The sequence below is a fragment of the Pantherophis guttatus genome, chromosome 1, assembly GCF_059756535.1.
Source record: "Pantherophis guttatus breed Tessera chromosome 1, ASM5975653v1, whole genome shotgun sequence".
NCBI classification, from domain to species: Eukaryota; Metazoa; Chordata; class Lepidosauria; order Squamata; family Colubridae; genus Pantherophis; species Pantherophis guttatus.
In genome coordinates, this window is record NC_142063.1 from 98,065,600 (window position 1) to 98,090,257 (window position 24,658).

General features: G+C 42.2%; 2 protein-coding genes across 3 annotated transcripts in view; one reads left to right on the forward strand and one right to left on the reverse strand.

The window, feature by feature from the left end:
- Positions 1-24,658, forward strand: part of SBF2 (SET binding factor 2) — a 227,759-nt gene that overhangs the window by 13,979 nt on the left and 189,122 nt on the right. The gene's annotated exons all lie outside the window — the stretch shown is intronic.
- LOC148116492 (uncharacterized) overlaps positions 18,911-24,658 on the reverse strand; it is a 46,145-nt gene continuing 40,397 nt past the window's right edge. Inside the window, exons 3-4 of the mRNA XM_087878842.1 lie at positions 19,526-19,670; positions 18,911-18,947 (exon numbers count right to left, since the gene is read on the reverse strand). Coding sequence (XP_087734968.1) covers positions 18,934-18,947; positions 19,526-19,670 — 159 coding nt within the window. The 3' untranslated portion in view covers positions 18,911-18,933. The remainder of the gene's footprint in view (positions 18,948-19,525; positions 19,671-24,658) is intronic.

The window sequence follows — 24,658 nt, forward strand, 5'->3', positions numbered from 1 at the left end:
ATTGTTCTACTGCAATACAATGAAAACCTGAGGACCTCTTGCAGTGAACCTTAAGATACAAACTTTATGCAAGTTGAAGAAACAAAATTGTACCACAGAGCATCATAGAGTTTAAAATTGAACCTTAAAATTCAAACTTTATGCAAGCTGTCATAATCTAAACTCTAAAAGGCAAGGGCAGAGCCAAAAATATTATATAAATTAATTAAATTAACTACAGGTTTTTGACATAACTTTCTGTTGCTAAATGAGGCAGTTGTTAAGTGAGTTGTGCCTCATTTTACGACTTTTTTACCATAATTGTTAAGCAAATCACTACAGTTGTTAAGTGGATGATGCGGTCATTAAGACAATCTGGTTTCTGCCATTCACTTTTCTTGTTGGAAGGTGACTGGGAAGGTTGCAAATGCTAATCCACACCCTCCAGATGTGACTGAAATTCAGCATTTATCATTCAACATCATTAAAACTATTTTGGTCAGGTCTGATGGAAATTAAAGTTCAGCAATAACTAAGACACTAGATCAGGGGTCCTCAAAGTTGGCAGCTTTAAGACTTGTGGATTTCAAGTCCCAGAATTCTGCAGCCAGCATATAGCCATATACATTAATATCTTAATATCTATCTATGGAGATTCTCAGTCATCCAGGTCATGGTTTTCTCAAAAGTACTTTTTCAAGAGGCAACTGGACTTTCTTGTTTTTTGTTTCTCATCCAAGAAGCTTCTTCAGCTCTGACTAAATGGTGGGAAATGGAAGGATTTGTATTCCTTGTAGACAGCTGGTCATTTGCATTCTTTTAGAGAGTCGACAAACTTGGAAGTTTATCTTTGTCCTCAGGATCACCTGAGTAGTGCAAATGGGTGTGGAATCTTCATGGAATTGCTGAAAGGACCGTGTTGTGGAGCTGTGCTTTCTGTAGGATGTTTTTTAAAAATCCATGTTCATCACAAAAATAGCTCTTGTTTATAATGTGCGCTAAGTGTTTGTATCTTCTTTTTTATTTTTTCCAATACTTCAGTAAAACTGTTTCTTTCAGGTAACCTTATAGGGTGGTGTATTTCCATGACTTTTAAATATTGTTACTGTCTTTTTAGATGTTTCTGTGGCCTGTTTTGTTAGTGGCTAAAACGTAAGTGCTCCAAAACTGGAACGCCTTCTGTTTTGCACTATAACTTGTCTAGTATGATTTCTGTAAGAGGAATTTAATCAGTATGGTGAAGCAGCTGAGACTGAGGCGTTTGTCATAGGCGTTTTGCAGCTTTGATCAACGATTTTTTAGATGGGTTTGAATTTAGGCTGCTTCTAAAGATGTGATCTGTGCGTGACATTTTTTTGACATGTGAGAAGATAAAACCAGCTCTTCGTCTCTCTATTAGGATGCCTGCTGGTTTCTACATTGCATCATACTGTATTATAGCAACAGGGCAGAAATACTGGGCTTTCCAATTGTTAGACTTCATCAAGTGTTACCAAATAAGTACAAAAAGAAGTTTGTCTTTCAAACTTTTTTTTTTTTGCTTTATTTTCCTGTGCGCTGCTCCCACTATCCATGCATGGGGTTAATCCTTCAGTGCTTGGCAACAACTGAGTGAAAACAAAAGGCTTTTCCTCCCCTTTCCGGCCCCCAAGCCACGCCTCTGGTCCCATGATCCCCCAGTCTTCACTCAGTTGCTGGCAAACACTGTAGTGATTTTGGGAGCTCCACAGTTTTCCAGAAAGGTATTGTACAGCTGTGGGGATTTTCTCCTTTTCATTTTCCCTTTTTCCTTAAGTTATTCAGGCTTTCCCTTTCCTTAGGGCGTCTAGGTTTTTAGTTTATTTTGATTAGTTTGTTTTTGTTCCGGGCTCCTTTTCCTTGCAATCGCGGCTGCAACGCTATCAGAGGAAGTGGGGGGAGCGGAGCTCAGCCACCCACGCTGCTCCATCGGGAGGGGGCGAAATTCAAACAGCCTCTCTTCCGCCGCTGCTGCAGCCGCCCCGACGCTCTTCCAGCTGACCGGCGGGCCTTCCCTCGCAGCCCTCACGCCCGCTCAGCCAACGCGCCGTTTTTTTGCCGCCCGGATTCAAACGGTTGCGCGCTCATCAGCTGGGCAGCGGGTCGGATCGCTCAGGCCACGTGGCGCCGACCCGTAAGGCTCCCTCCTCAGCCGCGCTTCACCGGAGCGACCTACAGGAGCGTGAGGCAGAGAGGAGTGCCTAGAGCCTTAGCAGCCCCCCCTGCACTACAGAACTCCTCGCAGCAGGGGGAAAGCGCGGCGTTTGGTCGGACCCTCGGGCCGCCATTGTTAGTCCGCTGCTAGAGTCTGGCACAGTGGGTCAGCGCACCACGTGGCCAGCGCCATTTTGACGGACCCTCGGGCCGCCATATTTGGCAAAGGGATTAAGCCTGTGCCTCCCCCTACCAACAGGGAGCCGGCTACAGACCACCCCCCCCACCACTCCACCGCTGGAGAGGACAATCAGCTGGGGAAAGGTCAGCGCTGCCCAAGCGCTCTTGGGAAGAACAGGGCAAGGGACCTGCCCGAACATCCCACAGCCTGCAGCCATGTCTCACTCCCCCCCATCTTCAGATATGGAACTGGAGCTAACCCCCCCACGCAGAAGCTCAAAAGGGGGGAAAAAGAAATCTAAAAAGAGACATGAGAGTGCAACCAGCAGGGCTGCATCAGAAGGCTGCCTACCCATCCGGGATAAAGATGCCTTAAGGAGACACAATGCGCTGGAGCGCCAGTGGGAGAAGGCCCACAAGGCTGCTACCGGACCTTCTCCCAGAGAGCCTGGGTCCTTGGAACCAGCACTGGTCATCCCAAGGGAGACGGAGCTGGGAATTACATCGCTGACCGACATTGCAGCAACTCCAAGAACCCCAGAGGTGCCCAGGCCGGACCGGGTCGGTCCAGAGCCTCCAATGACCCCATCACCTGCACAGCTCCCTCGCACCAGGGAAGCAAGTTCTACGCCCTCAGGGGTGGACCAGCAGACCCAAAGGGGCCCAGGGATGGCATCCCCAATGGATTTTCAGGCTATGTTCTCGGCTGCCCTTTCGTCCTTCTTCACGGCAACCTTTCAGCAGGCCTCTCAGGCACCCGTGCAAGCCGCACCGGTCCAGGCGCGCCAGCATCACCAGCAGTCCCACCCACCCCCGCAGCGAGGGCAGGACTCTTCGTCTGAGGAATCAGACCAAGCAGAGGAGGGACCGGAGGAGATGGAGTTGTCAGAGGACGAGGGGTTGACACCGGACACCCCCGCCTTTACAGGCCTCTTCCGCCCGGCCCTATTCAAGTCCCTGCTCCATAAGGCGCGGCTCACAACCAACCTCGGAGTACCAGGGGACGTCGCTTCCGCCACCCCGCAGGCGGCGGGCCCTCATGACGCGCTTTTCAAATCGTCAAAGCCGCAGAAAGACTATATTCCTTGCCCTCAGCTGTTTACGGAGGTGATCCAGAACCCCTGGGTGCAACCGGCCTCCCTAGCAACACCCAGCAGCCTGGATAAGAAACTCTACTGCTCAGCCCCGGAGCTGGAGGACCTCCTTGTGCTCCCCTCAGTAGACCAGCCGGTGGCAGCATTATCTTCTACCTCCCTGGTCTCCACCGACCCGCTGGACACTCTCAAAGCAGAGGAAAAAAGAATGGAGGGGGCTTTCCGTAAGGCACACCAGGCTGCAGGCTGGGCAATCAGATCCGCGACAGCTTCGTCATTCTTCAATAGAGCGTCGCTCATTTGGCTCCGGCACCTACAGGACAGACTCCCGCCTGAGGACACTAGGCTGCACCAGGACCTTAACAAGATCATAGCGGCCACTGAATACACGGCCGACAGCTCCCTGAACTCAGCCAAGTTTGCCTCAAGGGCTCTGGCCTCCACCCTTACCGCTAGGAGGTTGTTCTGGCTTCGACCATGGAAAGCCGACTTCAAAGCCAAGTGGAAGCTGGCGTCTTCCCCATACAAAGCGCCAGATTTGTTTGGCGCCACGCTAGAACCCCTTCTGATTGAGGGGAAAGACAAGAGGAAGATCCTTCCCTCAACCTACCGGCGCCAGGAACGCAGGTACACTCCTTACCCGCTCCAACAGCCCTTTCGCGCAGGCGCCGGACCCAGGGGGTCCTCCTCACAGCGCTCCCATTATCAGGGAGGAGACAGATTCCAAGACAGGCAGCAGTTCCGAGACCGAGGACGACACCAGCAGCCTAAGCGCAACTTCCGTGGAGCCGGGCCTAAGCCTGCCAGAAGGGGGAAATGACTCCAGTCCCACGGGGCCCATAGGGGGAAGGCTCATCCTCTTCCATCAACAATGGGCCAGATCGACCTCGGACTCCTGGGTAAGGCGTACAATCTCTTCCGGTCTATCCATCGAATTCTCCGGCCAGCCGCCCCACCGGTTTGTCCGTTGCCCAACCCCTCGCTCCTCGGAGCTTCGGGACCTAATGTCACAGGAGATTGCCCACCTCCTGGAGATCGAGGCCATAGAGCCCGTCCCGCAGAGCCAGCGGGGCTCAGGATTCTACTCAACCCTCTTCTTGGTACCCAAGAACTCCGGGGGTTGGAGGGGCATTCTGAATCTAAAGCGCCTGAACCTGTCCGTACGCTACCGCAGGTTCAAGATGCACTCCCTCAAGTCCATCTTAGCGGGAGTGAGACAGGGCGACTTCCTCCAATCGGTCGACCTCAAGGAGGCGTACCTGCACGTGCCGATTCACCCGCATCACCGTCAGTACCTGAGGTTCGAATACGCGGGCCAACATTACCAATATCGCGCGATGCCATTCGGACTTTCATCGGCCCCCCGCACCTTTACCAAGCTGGTAGCGGTGGTGGCGGCCAGGCTCCGAGCCATCCCGATCCGGGTGCTCTGTTATCTGGACGACATTCTGGTCCTGTCGTCCACGCCAGACCAGGCTTCCAGACACATGAAGTTGGTGATGAAGGCCTTCCAGGATCACGGCTTCACCATAAACTTCGCGAAGAGTCAACTCCTGCCCACCACCAGAATACTTCACCTGGGGGCACTGATAGATTCGTCCAGCGGCCAGGTATTCTTATCACCAGACAGAGTCCAAAGCATCCGAACTCTAACCCTGCAGATCCTAACGAGGAGGAGAGTTGCCCTGATCCATCTCTCAAGCCTCCTCGGGAAGATGGTATCATGCTTCGGCATCGTACCGTGGGCACGCAGACATTCGAGGCCCCTGCAGTGGTTCCTCCTTCCCTTCCAGCGAAGGGGAAGGGCCAACTCCCAGAAGGAAGTACGGCTCACCCGCCAGGTCCGCTGGTCCCTCAGATGGTGGACATCGTCACCGCTCCTCAAGGGGTCCAGTTTCCTAGAGCCAGACCGGCTGACACTCACCACCGACGCCAGCCTTCGGGGGTGGGGAGCCCATCTCCACAACCTAGTCGCACAAGGACAGTGGTCGCAACAGGAGCAGGAATGCAGCATCAACCTCCTAGAGCTTCGGGCGATCAGACTGGCACTGCGCAACCTCCAGCCGGCGGTGCAGGGGCATCACATCTTAATCCTGACCGACAACATCTCGGCCAAGGCGCACGTCAACAGGGAGGGGGGCACAAGGTCTCGTTCCCTGATGCGGGAGGCCGAGGAACTCTTCAACTGGGCAGAGAGACACCTGCTCTCGATCAGAGCAGACCACATCTCCGGGGTGACCAATGTGAGGGCGGACTGGCTCAGCCGCGAAACAATAGATCAAGCGGAATGGCAGCTCCACCCTCGGCTGTTTCAAGAACTCACGGCACGCTTCGGAAACCCAGTGGTAGACCTCTTCGCAACCCCGGCCAACGCTCAGCTTCCCCGCTTCGTGTCGCGCTATCCAACGCCGCAAGCGGAGGACCACGATGCGCTGCGCTGCAGGTGGCCCGAGGGTCTCCTGTACGCGTTCCCACCAGTCCCGCTGCTCCCGCGCCTCATTCGAAAACTTCTGACAGAAAGAGCCAACCTACTCCTGGTAGCCCCGAACTGGCCCCGGAGACCATGGTTCGCCGACCTAGTGGCACTGTCCGTGGATCAGCCATGGGTGATCCCACCTCAGCAGCTCGTTCTGTGCCAGGGAGCAGTCACGCATCCAGAGCCCCAGTGGCTGCAATTAGCCGTGTGGCATTTGAACGGGTCATCCTGAAGAAGGACAACCTACCGGACGAGGTAGTTGCCACCATCCAGGCGGCCAGGCGCCCGTCCACGACTCGCATCTACGAGTCATCGTGGCAGGCGTTCTGTCGCTGGAGCGCCCACCAGCATATCGACCCCACGTCAGCTGCTATTCGGGACATTCTACGTTTTCTACAAGCTGGCCTAGACAGGGGCCTGGCTCCCGCAACCCTTCGGAGGCAGACCGCGGCGTTATCAACAGTCATTGCATGCGCCCCGTACCAATCCCTGGCACACCACCCGCGCATCAAGGGGTTCCTGCATGGGGCCTCCAACCTGCGACCCCCCACGGTACACCGGTACCCCTCATGGGATTTGCCTCTAGTTCTGCGGGCGCTGACCGGGGCACCATTCGAGCCCTTAAACTCGACCTCTCTTAAACACCTATCGTTTAAAGTGACCTTCCTGCTAGCGATCACCTCGGCAAGGAGGGTCTCCGAGTTAGCGGCTCTTTCAGTACGCAAGGACTTGTGCATTTTCCACGATGCCAAGGTGACGCTACGCCTGGACCCAGCCTTCATCCCGAAGGTCAACTCGTGGTTCCACCGAGCCCAGGAGCTCATCCTGCCGGACTTCTGCCCCGCACCTCGTGACCCCAGAGAAAAGAGGTGGCACACCCTAGATGTTCGACGCGCCATCCACACTTACATCCGACGGACCGCGCCCTTTCGCCGCACTGAGGGACTCCTGGTCTCCTTCAACCCGAAGTCCATGGGCCAGAAGGTATCAGCAGCTACGGTCAGCAGATGGGTCAAGGCCTGCATCGCCTTGGCGTATGACCTGAACTCCAAACCGACCCCTGGCAGGATCCTACCGCACTTGACCCGCAGCGCGGCCACCACGGCGGCCTGGGCTACCCAAGCCTCGGTCGTGGACATTTGCAGAGCTGCGACGTGGTCGTCCCTCACACCGTTCATCCGCCACTACAAGATCGATGCGTACAGCTCGGCCGAGGCTTCGTTTGGCCGCAGAGTACTGCAGAAAGTCCTGACGGAGGAGGACTCTGGAGGCAGTCAGCTTCCCACCCAGGGAGTTTAAGCTTGGGTATATCCCATGCATGGATAGTGGGAGCAGCGCACAGGAAAATGGACGTTGTCTTACCTGAACGTCCCTTTTCTGGGCGCTGCGTACACTATCCATATCCCGCCCGTCAGGGCTGCCTGCCCCCTGTTTATGACTGACGCTAGTTCCATTTTCACACGTTAAATTAAGTTAATAAAGTTGAGGTTTTAAGTTACTCATTGTGTGGATTCTTGTCTGCTGCGCCTTCGTTCAGACTGGGGGATCATGGGACCAGAGGCGTGGCTTGGGGGCCGGAAAGGGGAGGAAAAGCCTTTTGTTTTCACTCAGTTGTTGCCAAGCACTGAAGGATTAACCCCATGCATGGATAGTGTATGCAGCGCCCAGAAAAGGGACGTTCAGGTAAGACAACGTCCAATTTATATGCTGCCCTTCTCCGGAGACTCAGGGCGGTTTACAATGCGTTAAGCAATAGCCTTCATACTTTTGTATATTTATACAAAGTCAGCTTATTGCCCCCATAATCTGGGTCCTCATTTCACCTACCTAGGATGGAAGGCTGAGTCAATCTTGAGCCTGGTGAGTTTGAACTTGCAGTAATTGCAAGCAGCAGATGTTAATAACAGTGCTTTAGTCCACTGTACTACAGGCTCTAAAACAGTATTTGTAATTAGAGAGTTTTTTTTTTTTTTTTTACCTTAAGATAAATCATACAGATTTACACAGGATCGGTATATACTTCTAACAAAGTAACCAATAATGGTAAGCAAGGTATCATATCTGATCTGGATTCATCAAGGGTAACTGTAATCCAACTCTCCAAGGAGATACTATAGTTCAGATGACACCCTAGGAGGGAGCTTTGGGATAGGTCCATTGTTCCCTTGAGGCAGAATTCTTCTCTAAGGCAGTGGGAAAACTGGGCTATTTACCAGATTTAGAGAGCCAGAAAGTACAATGACAAGCAACAATTAGGTAAAAAAAAAAAGCACTGAGATTAAAATAGCATAGATGTTTATGAAATGGACTTCAAATCAAGCTCCCGTACTTTTACGTTTCAGAGTCCAGTTTATCAAAATTGAACTTTACATGCCACTGATTTGGTTACTTTCATCTTCCTTCCTGGATTATCTGGATTTCTTCTTGAGCTGCAATTCTTTCTTGCTGAAGTTGGTGAGAGTTGCAGTACAGAGAGCTGTAGTTCTCCAGAACTCCTGCACGATACTTCTATACTTCTGGCCTTAGTTTGCTGTTGGCAACCAGCTTGTACTTATTTGCAACCTTCTCTGCTGGCTTCCCACAAGCAAAGTCAATGGGGAAGCTGTCAAGGAAAGTTGTAAATTACTCCCGAAAAGTCAGTCCTGCTCCAGCTGCTTTTTCTTTTAATATAAAAAATAAACTGCATTTAAACTTTTCCTTCTGCATATGCTGTACTTGAGGCTATTTACTTGATTTGACTGATCAACAGCTTAAAAATAAATATTTTTTATATTTATATTATAATAAAACAAATAGAATAATAAATAGGAATATTGAAACTTAACTACAACAAATTTAAAAGTAGACTAAAGCAGTCTGGTTACTTTTAATAGTTTTAAAATTTCCAAACCTGATTTTAAACCTATTTTTTTCTCGCTGCGTAAACCGCATATAGTAATTACTATAGCGTCTAATTTAGAAAATGCTCTATACACGCGTTATATTTTTATGCTATTTTATATGTGGGAATTTTTTTTTAAAAAAGACCCTTATTAAATATCCCAGTTCTTCAGTTGTTTATTTTTAGTGTTTGATGCTAAATTTATTATTGCTTCCCTTGCATGTTATGCTTTGATCATATTTTGAAAAGGTATATCCATATGAAAAATGCATTATTTAAATAATAATGGATTCATTTCTTAGAATTCATGTTCTTATGAAAGATTTGAATTATAAATAGAATAAGCATAATTTTTCAATAGCTAACACTTTTTTTGTAAACAAAAATAATTTGTAAATTTATAAAGGCTGCCGTCTAATATAAATGATACTTGAAATATTTATCAGTTACTGTATAAGTGTTTTGTAATAGTAAAGATTTTCTAAAATATTTATTAGTGTAAAAGATTACTGAAGTATAAAGTTTATGTATGGGGAAAAATTCAAAACAAATAGCTGCTTATATGCAACTTGGAGAACTCATAATTTAAGTAAAGTGAATCTTGTAGTATATTCAGACTGAGTCTATACATTTTGATAGTAAAATGAAGATCCATAAGGCACTATCCTATCTTCTATTACAGTTTTAGTGTCTAAGAGACATTTTGCTCAGGAACAGGTGAGACCAAAGTGAAGCCACACAGTTTTGCCTTTCTTGCCTTTTTTAAACAGCTTTTTTTATTTATTAAATTTCTATACCGCCCTTCTCCCGAAGGACTCAGGGCGATGAACAGCCAGAAGATAAAACACAGAGATACAAAAATTTAAAATAGATTAAAAACGAATTAAATAATTTGGCTGAATTTAAAATAACCCATAATTTAAACAGATTAAAATTTGTATTTAAAATTTATATTTAAAAGTGGAGAAGCTTTGCCCAAATGAAGTTGAACTTCTCTAAAGAACCGGAGGCTATCAACACCTTTCTCGGTTAGTTTCACCAAGTAACAATCTGTTCTGTATTCCAAAAAATTATGAAGATTTGGAGAAAGAAGAAAATAAAGTAATGCATACCAGGTCTTAATATTTTGCGTCATTGTAATGACCAGGTAAAAATACCACCCTGAATAATTTTTCATCTAAGAGAAGATTGCCTTGCTGATTTTTCTTATTGGCTTTGATGAGGAAGGAAGAGAAAGGGCCATTTCTCTGCTGTTGTTAGCCAGTGGCCAGTGGCTAACAACAACAACAAATGAAGATTGAAAGAATGGCTACCATTCCTACTGCCAGTGCTGCTGGTTCTAGTATGTTCACTATTATTAATTTATTTACTTATTTATTTATTGAATTTATATGGCGCCTATTCGCCCATGGCAACTCAAGGTGTCTTACAGAATATAAAACCACATTTAAAACAATAAAAACTAACAAAAAGAATCAAATAAATTAATATAGTACAATATAACAAAATCACCTCCCATCCCCCGCCCTGGCGACAGCAGATCACACGAGCCATTTAATGGGCTCCATCCTGCTCTGGGTTCCCCAGGCCCGCTTGCAGAACCAAGTCTTCTGGAAGAGTATTAGAGTGGGGGCCATTCTAATCTCTGGGAGGATGATGTTCCAGAAAGAGGGAGCCACCATGGAAAGGCCCTTCTTCTGTGTCCCACCAGGTGTATTTCCCTTGGGGATGGGACATGCAACATTCCCTGCCTTTCCGCTCTGATGGGTCGAGTAGATGAGACCGGCAAGAGACGGTCCCTCAGATAACCTGGTCCCAAGCCATGAAGGGCTTTAAAGGTGACAACCAGCACCTTGAATTGCACCTGAAAGCAAATCAGCAACCAATGCAGCTCCTGCAGGAGAGGTGATACATATACACACAGGGGTCTGCACAAAACCATGTAGGCTGCTGCATTTTGTTCCAACTGGAGCTTCCGGATGCTCTTCAAGGGCAGCCTCATGTAGAGCGGGTTGCAATAGTCAAGACAGGAAGTGACTAGGGCATGAGGGACTGTGAGTAAGGACTGTTGGTACAGGAAAGGGCATAATTGGTGCACAACCCGCAGTTGTGCAAAGCCCTCCTGGCCACAACCGCCACCTTCTCTTCAAGCGGGAGTCGTGAGTCCATGCTTTGCTGCTCATATTACTGGTACATAGTTTTATATGCAGTTGGTTACCACTGAATTCTGATCTAATATAGAATGTTATCCCAAATGTAGGTTAAACTTCACATATCTGTATTTGGATATGCAATTGTTGTCTTGCTCTTATGATAGCAAGTCAAGTTTGTTCCATTGTGTTATAGATGATAGATATATTCTCTGTGATTCTCAATTAAAACAAGACAAAAACTATACAATCCGATAAATCATAATGAGACACAGAAGAATATTTATACAGAAAAAGTATTCAACATTGTAAAAAGGCTACTTAAATGAGGTAATTTTCACTTGGCACTAGATAACTAGGCTCTAGTCAAACAGTTTGCCTTTTTTGTGTTTGTACAGCTGTATTCATAGAGAATATCACCTTCTCTTGTTCAGTTTCAAAAAGAAGTACTATATCTATTTTACCATTGTTATCCTAAATAGGGAATGCTGTTTTTTTAAAGAAAAAGATTGTTTCTCAGCGTTTCTTCTAGATTGAAGCAGAGCTTCCAGTAAGGCATTTAGATGCATAGATAGCTGCTTAACTATTTATAGACTTTCTTCTCTGATAGAACCTTACCTGCTACTGCATACATTAGGTTGGTTTTCAATTACCTAATTACCTAGTTGTATTAAGTGTCAGATGAAGCGAGGACTTGAACTCTTACAGCATTTGTTACTTTATTAAATGGACTTGCTGTTCTTTGATATGGATTATTCACTGTGTATAATTAACCGGTTTCACTCTAATATTTGAAAACATTCATTTAATCTAACCCAAGAAAGGTTTCAGATTTGATCATTAAGCGATCAACTGTTGCTAACAATTTCTGAACAGGTTTCAATAACTGGGTTACCATGATGTGATACCCATGAAACTCCATAATAATCTTCATGAACATAAACACCATTAACACAATAGGGTTTCATTTTAAATAAATAATTCAACAGAAAATACATTTAAGATTTATTAAGCCTCATTGTGTTTATATAGATCAGGCTGTCAAACTCCTGGTCCGCAGGCTGGATGTGTCATGTGCTGGCTACGCCCACATCCAGTTTAGCGAAGGGGGGGAAAGTCCCGATATGTCACATGAGGTAGCCATGATGACATGAGTTTGACACCTCTGATATAGATCATTGTGTTAGTGTTGTGTTGCAAATTGTGTTTCATTAAAACATATAGTTTTGCACTAATATTTATATCAATTATTAATTTAACATTGAGATTCTTGGATGTCCATATTGTTTTGAATTATGTCTATTAGAAACTAATGATTGGACAAAAAAACATGGATTCTCTTTGCATTTAGTCTGAACTAGTTTTTCAGCATTGGAAATATAAATTTTCATCCCCAATTATGTAGTGGATTGAAGATCTGATGTGATTTATAAACAAACTGCTTATGGACATAGAAGTTGTACAAAAAATTATTATGAAATATGCTTATCCTGTGTTCAAACTTTTGAATGTTAGTGATTGGCGAAGACAGATAATATGAATAGCCAAGAAAACAAACAAATGGATTATGAAACAAATCAATCCAGAGTTCTCATTCAAGGCGCACAGGTAAATTATTATATGTTGGACACATACAAAGACCTAGTTTTCTGGAGACGTGAAAGAAAAATAAAATTACTACTGATGGACACAATTACAGTGGTAATGGGTTTACTATTGAAGGAGGTGAAGGATCAGATGAGAACTAATGATCCTGGAGAAAATCTGTCTGTGGTCACTAAGAGCCAACACCAACTTGATATTACATAATCAATCGGTTACTAAAATTGTTGTGGAATATTTCATTTACATTATTCAGTCTAAATTTATGAAAGGAATCATGTCTGGGCTGCAGAAATCCAGAGGAACACTAGGTGGCAGCAAAAAGACACAGAAAAATCTTAATTGTTTTCTGCTGTGTTGAGATAATTAAGAATTCTGCAGCACAGACCTAGCATCCCTAAATACAATACTACATTACATACTGTATATGTCAGCACATGAGTTGCAATATGTAAGAATAATTTTTTTTGATAAGTTGTTTTTGGTAAGTTTCAATGGGAATTCATGCTGAACATGAACATTTTTACTTATAAAGAAAAAAATACATTGTATTGTTGCCCATTTTTTTCAATAAACTAGGTATTACCCACTATCTGTCTGCCATCATCAATGTGCACATCTTGAGCATATCACTATTTTCCCTTATTTAGTAAGCATTTTAAAAAACATACACAAATACATTTAATTTGTTTTTATTTTTTGCCAGTTGTATATAATATACCATTCTCTCAGGCCATTTTCCCTGTCAAACATAACTGGTTTGATTTATTACATTTAGTTCACATCCATTGTTTCATCAGACCATCTAATTGCTCAAAAAAATTTGCTTCCCCGTTAGCTACAAGATAGAATTACACATACTTTTTAAAGTCTACAATAAGATATTTCACGATTCAAATTTTTATTACTTTATAAAAATATAACATACAGAAATATAAAGACAAATGAAAATAATGGGAAAAGAGGAAAAGAGAAGAAAAAGGAAAAAGTGTAGGGTAAATGGGAAAAGAAAAAAATGATTTCCAATTTTTTTTGGTGCAGTAGAATAAGGTAGTAACATACAATTCCACCTTTTTACTTTTACATAATATATGCTAACCATTTCTATAACAACAAACTAATCAGCCTAACTCAAAATCAAAGTTTCATTTTTTCTTCCTTAAGCACAAAGTCCAAAAGCAATTTCGAAGAAGAAAGAAAGGTAATTGTATTCTTTAATCAAAGCAGTCAATTTAGCCATTTCTGCTAACTTTTTTTGCAGCCACTCAGCCATTCATATATTTTGTGAGAATTGTACCCTTCCATTTTTGTTCATAGAGAGTTTTCTTGCTGCTGTCAGCATATATCATATCAAAATTCCATTTTTTACTGTTTCTTTATCCATTAAACCCAAAAGAAAAGTCTCTGATTTTATCTTTATATTTACTTTAAGAATGTTCTGAATTAAGATGTGAATCCTCAATATTTCTTTGCTTTATCACAAGTCCACCATAAATGATAAAAAGTTCCTTTTTTACATTTACGTTTTCTAATATTCATTTGAAATACCTTCTATATTCTTGATAATTTATTTGGTATTAGATACCAACAAGACATCTTATAAATGTTTCTTTTAAATTATAACTTAATGTAAATTTAAAATCTTTCTTCCACATATTTTTCCATTGTTCAAACTTTATATTACATCCAAATTTTGTTGGCCACTGAATCATACAATGCTTCACATACTCATTTCCCAAGTTCAATTTCAATAACAATTTCTAAACCTTAGCAATAACATGTTCACATTAAAGATAACTCAAATATGATCATAAGCATTTATTTATATTATTTTATTAAACAAATTTATATAGTTGCCCAACTTACATAAGTGACTCTGGGTAGTTTACAACATTTAATTCCCTATATGCTTGTCCATAAATATATTAAGCAACCAAGAGCATATCAATTAATAATATCTAATTATTCTCAGTTCTGTGGTGAGTAATTCCTTAAGCAATCAGTTTATTTTTACACATGGTTTTCTTCTATAATGTACCACTCTTGCAGTATTTACCAACCATATTTCAATTTTGGCACATTTTGGCCAGTATGCCATAAGTGCAGCCGTAGCTCAATCATACCCTATGCGTGCTGTTTTATCAAGGTAATATCTCTAATTTAAAGACTATTACAAATCATTGTTCTTTTGTTCATATCTCACCAAATAGGAGATATAGGCTATATGAACACATACCCTTAATTAGAAATAAAGATTTAAATCTTTTCAAATCAAAGAATTTTGAAAATAATTATATACTGATTGTGACACTGTAGTACAGTATATTCACTGATAAGAATTGTATAACACTGAAGGGCGCTTTGACCACATGAATTTAGGTGATGACACATACAAGGGATTGCTTAGAATTAACCTAAAGTAAAATAGTATTTTCGGTTTCATAAATAGAACGCTGACTTTCAGCTGATTCTTTGACAACTCTGGATCTCAAAATGTCACACTAAATGTCCAGGGAAAATTGTGTATCACAAAATGTCATTGAGGGTCTGAGAAGGATGTGTGGCTTTGCACCTTAACAGACAGAATAATGATTGAAGAATTAAAGGTTAATAGTCATCTGATTCATGGAGCTCTGATACTGATAAACAGGATTTTAACTGAAGTGGGCAACCTTTGTCATTCTGAGACCTACATAGTGTGCCAAGATGAAGCTTGCCCATATGCATCAGTTTGTGCAAACCTATTTTCTTTCCTAACCCCAGCCTTGTGACCAAAACCAAATCAGCAGATTCCTGCTTATATTACAAATAGGAAATCAGTGATCCATGTCTTCTCAGACAGCTGATGAGTTGGTAGGACTTCCTACAGTTTGGAAGAGGTAAATAAAATTCCCCACATCTTCACAATCTTCATTTTTTTAAATGGAAATAGCAGCGGATCTTTGCATATCTACAATTATAGGAATTTTGAAAGGGTAACAAATATAAGTGACAGTGTTTTATAAATATATCCCTGAAGAAAACTGGACATAATTCAGGATTTGAAATATTTCTATGCCTTATATTTCTGTCTTTTTTTACATTCATAGAAAAGTTATTAAAACTTTTACATAAAATTATTTATGAATGCTATGAGTGCTGGTATAGGAGTTGCTAGTCAGTCTTTGAAAATAGCCTTTGTAGAAGTCCTGGAATCTTTTGCTCACATGTTATGGACTAAGAGTGGGAGAAATTACCAATAAGTATTCGGTATTTTTATAAGACTTTAGAGCCTTCATGTTTCAGATCAGAAAAACTACCTTAGAACTCTGAATGTTCTTGCTATAAAGCCAAAGAGGCAACCAAACATTATACTTTGCCACGTTATACTTTGCCATGTTGCCAAAACTCGTATGTGGATTATATTTAACCTATCACTCAAGAAAGTTATGCATAGGGATCTGAAAGACATTTTGCTGACAGAACAGGGCTGTATCAGACTTCATGCACTTGATTCTTGGCATTAGGAAAAGAATGAAGGGCACAGCAAGTGCAGTTTGGAAGTACATCCTCATACATTTTATTATTTTATCCCATGTTTGATTGTCCTGAAAGATTTATGCTTGCCGAAATGATTCCCATTTGATTGAAGAGGAACAATTTGATTTAAACTAGACTATTATTTGAAAGAAAAATTTCTATTTCTAATCGTGCCCCAGAACTGGAGCCAAAAATGACAGAAATATGGAGCAGGCTACAGTTTAAACTGGATAGTATATTGACTATGCATTCTTGCATAAAGTCATTTTTGACTAGAAAGGGTGGGTTATCTTTTCCAGATGTGACAATGCAACTCTTTGGTTGCTTTACTCACATCATAGAAAAGAGAGAGCATGATTTGAAATATCAAAGCCAGGGTCTGTAACTATAAATTCCAAAAATGGTGTCCTCAGAAAACCTATGCCAAATGATTGTTATGCAGTAGTTTTGTTATGTGGCTTAGTCTGTGCCCATAGTTATGTAATTGACATTTCCAATGTAGGGTATGCTAAACACCTTTAATGAAACATTTTCATATTTGCTTGGGAATCTTGGTTGATGGACTAGAAAAAAAGCTTGTTTTTTGAATGAATCCTCTCATAGTAATTCTCCCCACCCTTAAATAGGTCTCTGAATCAGGGTTGGCTAGATGCTCCCACTTTCTGAGGCTAACCTCTTCTTTCTCCACCCATAATCTTTCAAAAGATTTAAGGTCACCTCTGCAGATTCATTCATAGAGAGAAGTAGCACAATATCCCTTGTGCCTTGCAAAGCATTTCTGCAAAAGGGATCTCTGCTCTGTACTGAACGCAAGGAAACAGTACATTTTATGCCCCTTTCACTTTCTTATCTCCTTAAAACAGAGTAATGCAGGTAGTCCTTCACTTACAACAGTTCATTTAGTGACCGTTCAAAGTTACATGGCCCTGAAAAAAGTGACTTATGACCATTTTTCATATGACTATTGCAGCATCCCCATGGTCACATGATCAACATTCGGATGCTTGGCAACTGGTTCATATTTATGATGGTTGTGCTGTCCTGTGGCCATGTGATCATATTGTGTAACTTTCTGACAAGCAAAGATTCACTTTACAACCATGTAAACTGAAATGATTCACTTAATAACGGTAGCTAAAAAGGATGTAAAATGAGGCAAAACTCACTTAACAAATCTCACTTAACAACATAATTTTTGGGTTCAATTGGGGTCGTAAGTCGAAGACTGCTTATATATTGAAGTTAGGATGATACTAGTACTAATACTAATTTTCTTTAGTGTCCAGATGGTTTTCATTGGTAAAATTATGCCTTGTCCACTGGTCAAGGAGAAAGAAGCCCCGGCTCATTTCTTTTTTGACCACCAGTGAGTCTTGTGCATCTACTTTACTTTTATTTATGCTAATTTGTGTTTTTTTCCCTGTCAAATGGATCAGGTTAGAGTTGAGGTTGACAGTTACCTCTGCAAATTTATGTACCCATAACCTTAATCTTAAAAAGGATATCGTACCAATGATATATATGCCAGGCAAAAACTTTTTGAATATGAAACTTGGCATTAGTGGCAGACGAAAATTAGCAAGCTCTGAAGTTCTCCCTACTGTGGCAAAAAAGACAAGATGAAATAAACATTAGTATCCAAGTATTTCCCTCACTTTCCTTGGAATTCTGAAGTACAACAGATCCTGAATGATTTGCAGGGCAATGTAGCAGACATACAGCCTGTACAAACTGTCTCCTGTGTGGATCTGCCGCAGAATACTTTGCCTGCAGAGAATAAGGTCTGTCAGTTATTTCTGAGCCAGATGCCATTTCTTTAGATTTATTTATAGAGAAAGATAACATAACATTCATTCAGTACAGTATAGCAAAATACCAAGAGGGAAAAAGATGTGTGATTGATGTATTATACCCACTCTAACCCCCTGGAAGATTTTTCAGCTGTGCCATTTCTCTAGATTTATTTGAATAGAAAATTGCCATGACATTCCTTCCTTTTTACAAAGAGTTTAATCGTCCAATGATTGGAAATCTTAGGATTCTTATCATCCAAATAAGTATGGGTAGCATTGCTGTTGTCTAATGCTTCACTGGAATGTTTTCATCTTTTGGAACATAGAAAAATTGAATTTCACCTCAAATGATGTTATTGTCCTGACTCTTGAGTTTAGTCAAACCACTTGTGCTGTAAAAATTTCATAGGGATTCCCCTCCCCCTCCCCGCTGCCACCAAAAGCAGGCTTAGAAGCATATAGAAGTATGCTTAGTCTGAAAATAACACAGGAGTAGGGCCTCTCCCATGTGACAAAAAGGTTGAAAAGGAGTTTGTAGTCTGTAAGCTTTTATAGCTTTGAAGGTCAATATCAACATCTTAAATTATGCCAGTAAGCATTATCAGCCAGTACAAATCTTTCAGTATGAGAAGCATATGATTCCTGTGCGCTATACCAGATAGCACGCAAACATGGATAACTATTGAAAAACCTGACTAGTTCAGGAAGTATCACAGCTGGGGCACCTGTGCCATAAAGCACTAAAGCCACGATAGGTAAATTCACAGTGGTAGCTGAGCACCAAGGAAAACTCATAAAATGAGAACTCAAGCTTTCTATCCTAACCTCCTAATTTTAATTCCTCAGTCTGATTTCTTATTTATTTAATATAATGCTTGTATTTTATCTTTCAATCTTTCCTCCTTTAACCTATTATCCAATTTGGCAATGTTTAGGGGTACTAATTAAATGCTAAGGTGCAATACATCTGGGTTTCATTACCATGCTGGTGACATTCCATTCCCAATAGTTTCATAAAGATGTTGAACAATATGGAAGAGAAAATGGACATCATCTGCCAGCAGCCTTAGTCTCGTAGCTCCAGATTCTAAGGATAGCCTACTAGAAGGATTGAGATTTTATTAAAATAGTGTCATGAAAGCCAGTTCAGCCAGAAGATCCAGAAGGATATCATGGGTGCTCAATTGCAAAATCCATGACTGAACCATATTGTATATGTCACATAAACAATTTAAGTGGCAGAACACAATGGAAATTTGTGGAATAAAAGAAATACTGGATATTTCTGGTAAAAAATTAAATTTAAATAAATAAGCAAATAAATTAAAATTAAATAAGCAACTGTGATTTGTGGAAAAAATATAAAACAAAAAATTGTCATAGGTTTTGGGGGGAGGGAGGACAAATGTTAAGCTTTATTATTAATAAAGCTCTTTAAAAATATGTAAAGCTTAATATTGATAAAACAAAATCATCAAGTCTTAATTTAAAACCAGTAATATGAATTATATGTCTTTGAGATTTTAAAAACATGGTAATTACTAATAGCTTGATTGGTGGAGGAAAAGATGTTTATTAAACCTGAATTATGTAATTATTCAAATGACAAAAATAATTTATTAAATTTATATGCCATGCAACTCACAGTGACTTTATTAACAGTACTTTTTAAAACTTACCTTTGTTCTTCTCCTTTCCAACAGTCTTGAACAGGTCAAGCAGAAAGCAGTTAGAAATTTTTCCTCTTGTCAATGACGTACTCCAGATTGCCACCAGGAACAATAAATCAGGAATCTGGTCGCTGCCATTCAGCTGATTAGATGACTGATAGGGACCAAAATAGTTAGATTTCTACCATTAATAGCATAAGGAAAACAACAATCACTTTCCTTCTAGTCAGCTGATTATGCTGCTCAGTGGCCAGTGGTGAATTTGAGTAAGATTTCCTATACGGTATGAGGCCTGTATTATTTATATATGAGTAAACACTTAGGTCTTTACATAGTTCTATGGGTGAACCTTTCTTTCTCCAAAATTCTCCTCATAATCTGTAATCCCCTATAGGACATGACATCCCTTGAAACTTGGATTTTTCAGATCTTTCCATGGAACAAAGAGCCCACTTTTATTGTGTAGTTGTCTCATTCATGAGAAAGGAAGAGACTATTGCACAGCAATTACATTTTAAAGGTAAATATATTTGTTGCTCAAAGTTCTTAGCTTCATCTAGAAACAGCTTTACAAAGCAGAAATTCCAGTTCAGTACACAATATAATAACTTGCATAGATTTGGGCTATAAAATAAATAAATTTGGTCTACTGGTTAAAATTTAATATTCTCAAAATGTGACCAAGAAAATAGGATGGATTTATCCATATACCCTCCAGGAATCAAGAGTGACCCACAGGCATTAAAGAAAAAAATAAAAGCAAATAAGATACTCTCTAATGATGTATATAACCTGGAAACTAAGTTTTTCTGCATATCACATGGTTGCATATAGATAGATGTATGCTTGTGGAACATTGTTCTACCTAAAATGTCATATGAAATACCTGATATGTATGAACTACACTAGAATGAAAAAAATTAATTAGATTGATTTATTGTACTGAAATACATTTTGACTATTGTGCTTTCAGTTATGCTATTTAGATAGCATTTTCTGGAAACTTTTTGACATGATTTATTTATTTATTTATTTATTTATTTATTTATTTATTTATTTATTTATTTATTTATTTATTTATTTATTTATTTATTTATTTGTCAGATTTATATGCCGCCCTTCTCCCATAGGACTCGGGGCGGCTCACAACAATAAAACAACCCGACAATAGATAAAGATTAAATAATATTAAAAACCAATTTAAAATCCCCAAATCCCCAAGTTAAAATCCACAGCAGATCAGGGAAGTTGCTGAAAGAGCCATGTCTTTAGGTCGGCGCGGAAGGTGCGGAGGTCGGGGGCTGTCCGGAGCCCAGTGGGCAACCCATTCCAGAGGGTCCTACATTGTGGAGTAGAATTGGATTTTTCAACATAGCAAACAGTATGCTACTATGAAAGTATAATGCTGTGCTATTTAAGATGAGACTAAAATTATGCTTAGGTGTCAAAGTACAGTAAAAGAAATACATGCTCTCTTCAGTATGAAGATTTCATGTCCATTATAATAAAATGACTGTCATTCTAATTTATGTTGTCTTGACTCTGTATTGAATTATTTAGGAGAGAGTCTCCTAATACTATAAGTGTTCAGAAATCTTCATGTGAAAATTTGTGTTCTTTTTAATATTGGAGCATAACCTTTGGTTTTTACATGCCTTATGAAGCAAAAGAAGCACAATTGTTGATTATATCCTTAATTTCTTTTGCCAATAGATATAGCAAGGATGTTTTTGCCTCTTCTGTATTTTAAATGATTGTGGGTAAAATTGTTATTTAAAAGTTGGCTAGATTTTAAAATTAACAATTTTGACATTTGGTAAAAATAGAAACTATCTAGTAATGGGAATATCTGCATAACCTGAATATGAGAATCAGTTCTGTCTTAAAAAGACTTTAGCCACCATCCTTTTTGAGGGTGTCTTTGACTCACTGTTGACTTCTGGCAACAGCCTGGACTAAGCTAAAATTTTAGCTTAGTCCAGGCAAGACTTTTCAGAAGTGGTTTGCCTCCTTTATAGGGCTGAGAAAGACCAACTGGGCTAAGGTCACCCAGCTGGGTTTGTGCACAAGGTGGGGCCAGAATTCCAGGTCTCCCAATTTTAGCCTGGTATCTTAACCACAACATCAAACTGGCACTCTTTTAATCTTCATAGTAAATATTTACCTAAATGAATATGTTTACCAATAAATAATTATTTTAAGGTAGACTCTAGCTATTAGTACTTAAGAGACATTTGAAAAATGTACAGCTGACTGTTCTAGCAAGGGTCAGCTAAGTTATTAATTAACAGACTTATTACAGTCTTGACTACTTAATGGGCAGATCACATGTTTCAACTATTTCACAGATTTTTTTTTTTGTACCAACTGCTAATTTTAGAACATGAATATAACAAGACATATATCACACATATTTGGGCTTGCAAAATTAAGTGTCATTTTCAGCCTTAATGGTAAATTCTATTATTTCTTCAGAAGTCAAAAGGATACTGTTTTACTGTTAATAGCACTTATTTTTATATGATGTTGTCAATTTGTATACCCTGAAAGGGATACATATAATACGTTCTTTGGAATGTATGTAAATTTTAAAATATTTAAAGTGCTGCTTTAATTCCAGTGAAGTCCTACAGATTTTCTAATATAAATTTTATGGTTTCGTCCAATTGACTCTGACCATGGTTCTTATCAAAATGAAGTTGTTTTATATGACTTTATTATGAGATTTTCATTGCTTTGTTTAATGATAGCTCTGGATGTGTATTTCTAGATACATTTGTCAAGATATTATATTCTCCATAGTATCGACGGGAGAGGCCAGGATGGGTTGTACTAGGCTCGTAGCTCTATGGACTGAGTTGAATTTCTGAGGACACACCTCCCTGGTAACGTTCCTCAGTTTTTCAACTCAGTCTCAGCTTATGGATGTGAATTCTTCAGCTCCATAGAGCCTTTGAACTGGGTTTGGACTTTTTGTGGAATTCCCTGGAATTTCAAACTTATTTCTTCTGATTTTTCCTGGCCTCTAGCGTTGATACTACTATTGCGGGGGCTCTCCGTGCAGCAGATATGAGCTGGGGGTTGGCCACTTTGGCACCCCTCCACCAACTGCAGGAGACCTTGTCCTTTGGGGGTGTTATTTGGTGGCTGCTCTCCGCGCTGCAGATCACAGCTTGGCATTGGGACCGCGCCAGCCTCAATGAGCCTTGGTGTGGTTCCTTGACTTAGCAAAACAGGCCTTTTGTGTGCTCCTCACTTCAGGAGCTGCGGCTTACTGAGCCTTTGAAGTTTGGCGCATGGCGCCATCAGCTGTTCTGTGGAGCTCCCCACAGTTGTGGGTGGAAGCTTGCAGCTATCAGGTCATGCCAGCCTCCATGAGCCTTGGTGTGACCCTCGGACAGCGGCAGATGGCAGTTTCCGGCATTCGGGACCTCTAGAAGTGTGGCTGACTCACTCAGGAGGTTTGGTGCACTGCAGTCATTTAACAGCGCCACTTACACCATGCCAGCCTCAAGTAGCCTTGGTGTGGTGTCTATTGTGCTGCAGAGGGAGGCAGTGCTTTTTTGGCGTGCTTCCTGCTGCTGTAGGCCGTAGCCTGACTTCTGGCTGCTCCTTTTGCATTCAGCACTCATCAGCTGAGAGGCGGGGCTCTCCATGGCGGCGGATGGGAGCCCTTGCTGCTTGTTTTCACGTGGTGGCAGCCCAGGTCTGTCCAGGTGTGGATCCTTGAAGAGGGTTCTACCTGCCTAATCTGTGGTGGCCCCTTGGTTCTCTGCTGAGGTGGATTGTAGCTTTGAGGGGGGTTTGCCATTTTAGACCATTGTCGGCCATTTTGTATCCAGACTTCGTGGATCAGGCCAGTATTGCCATAAGCCCAGTTTACTTGTGGGAGGCCTGGAGTCCCTGACTGCTTTGCGGCCAGACTCTTATGGACAGAGAGCATGGGCACTGTCAGGATTGGCCTCACCCTGTGATGCTACAGTTCCGGGTCTGAGGATCCGGCCTAGCACCTCATTACATTAACACCTGCTCTAGCTTGCCTGCAGTGCATCTGGAGTTTAGAACTTCAAGATACAGGCTCGAGGATCATCAGACATTTGCGATGGCCAGCGGCGCTTACTCCGGCTCTGAGCCTGGGGGCGTTTGATCTCCCCAGGCTCCAGACAGGGCTAGCAGGGCCTCAACCAAACCACGATCGGCCAGCCTGGCAGTTGCGGCAGAAATCAGGGCCAAGGCCAGGGCACACACCAAATCCTCCAGAGCAGAGGAACAGGCAGCACAGCAGAGACAGAAGGCTTGGATAGGGAGTTTGCAAAGGCAAAAGGACCCATTAACCAATGCCACTCCGCTCACAAGAGGGCGGTCCACCCTGAAGGCCCCACCTCTCCAGATCCGGCCTTGCCCAAACACAGTTAATGGATGCCTGGGTAGGATTTCTGCCCAGGGCCTCGGCACGCCTTGGAGTAGAAATGGCATACGCTGGATGTTAGTAGGGCCTTCCGTATTTACATCTCAAGGACCGCTTCCATCAGGAAGACTGAATCTCTGTTCGTCTCCTTTCAGCCATCTACCTTCCATGGTGGGTCATTGGCTAAGGGCATGCATTGCCCGTGCCTATGAGCTTCAAGCTCTCCCGGTGCCTCGTGGGATCACGGTGCTTTCAATCAGAAGCACTGCCACAACAGCGGCCTGGGCTATCCAGGCTTCTGTAGAAGAGATCTGTTGGGCGACAACTTGGACGTCCCCGTCGCCATTCACTCATCATTATATGGATGCTTATGCTTCTGCTGATGCGGCCTTCAGCCGACGAGTGCTGCAGCGGGTGCATGAAGAGGTGGAGACTCCAGACCAGGGCAGTTCCCACCCATAGGACTGCTAAACTTTGGTATGTCCCATCCTGGCCTCTCCCATTGATACTATAGAGAAGGGGCTTTGGTCTTACCTGACACTCCCTTTCTTGGGGTAATTGACGGGAGAGGCCAGTCCACCCGTTTGGCTGCCTGGTCCGATTCCGGGGGGTGGGACTCTTTGTTTATTTCAGATGGATTTCACCACTTGCTTCGTCTTCATTGTCAAACAGAGGAACCTTACCAGGGAGGCGTGTCCTCAGAAATTCAACTCAGTCCATAGAGCTACGAGCCT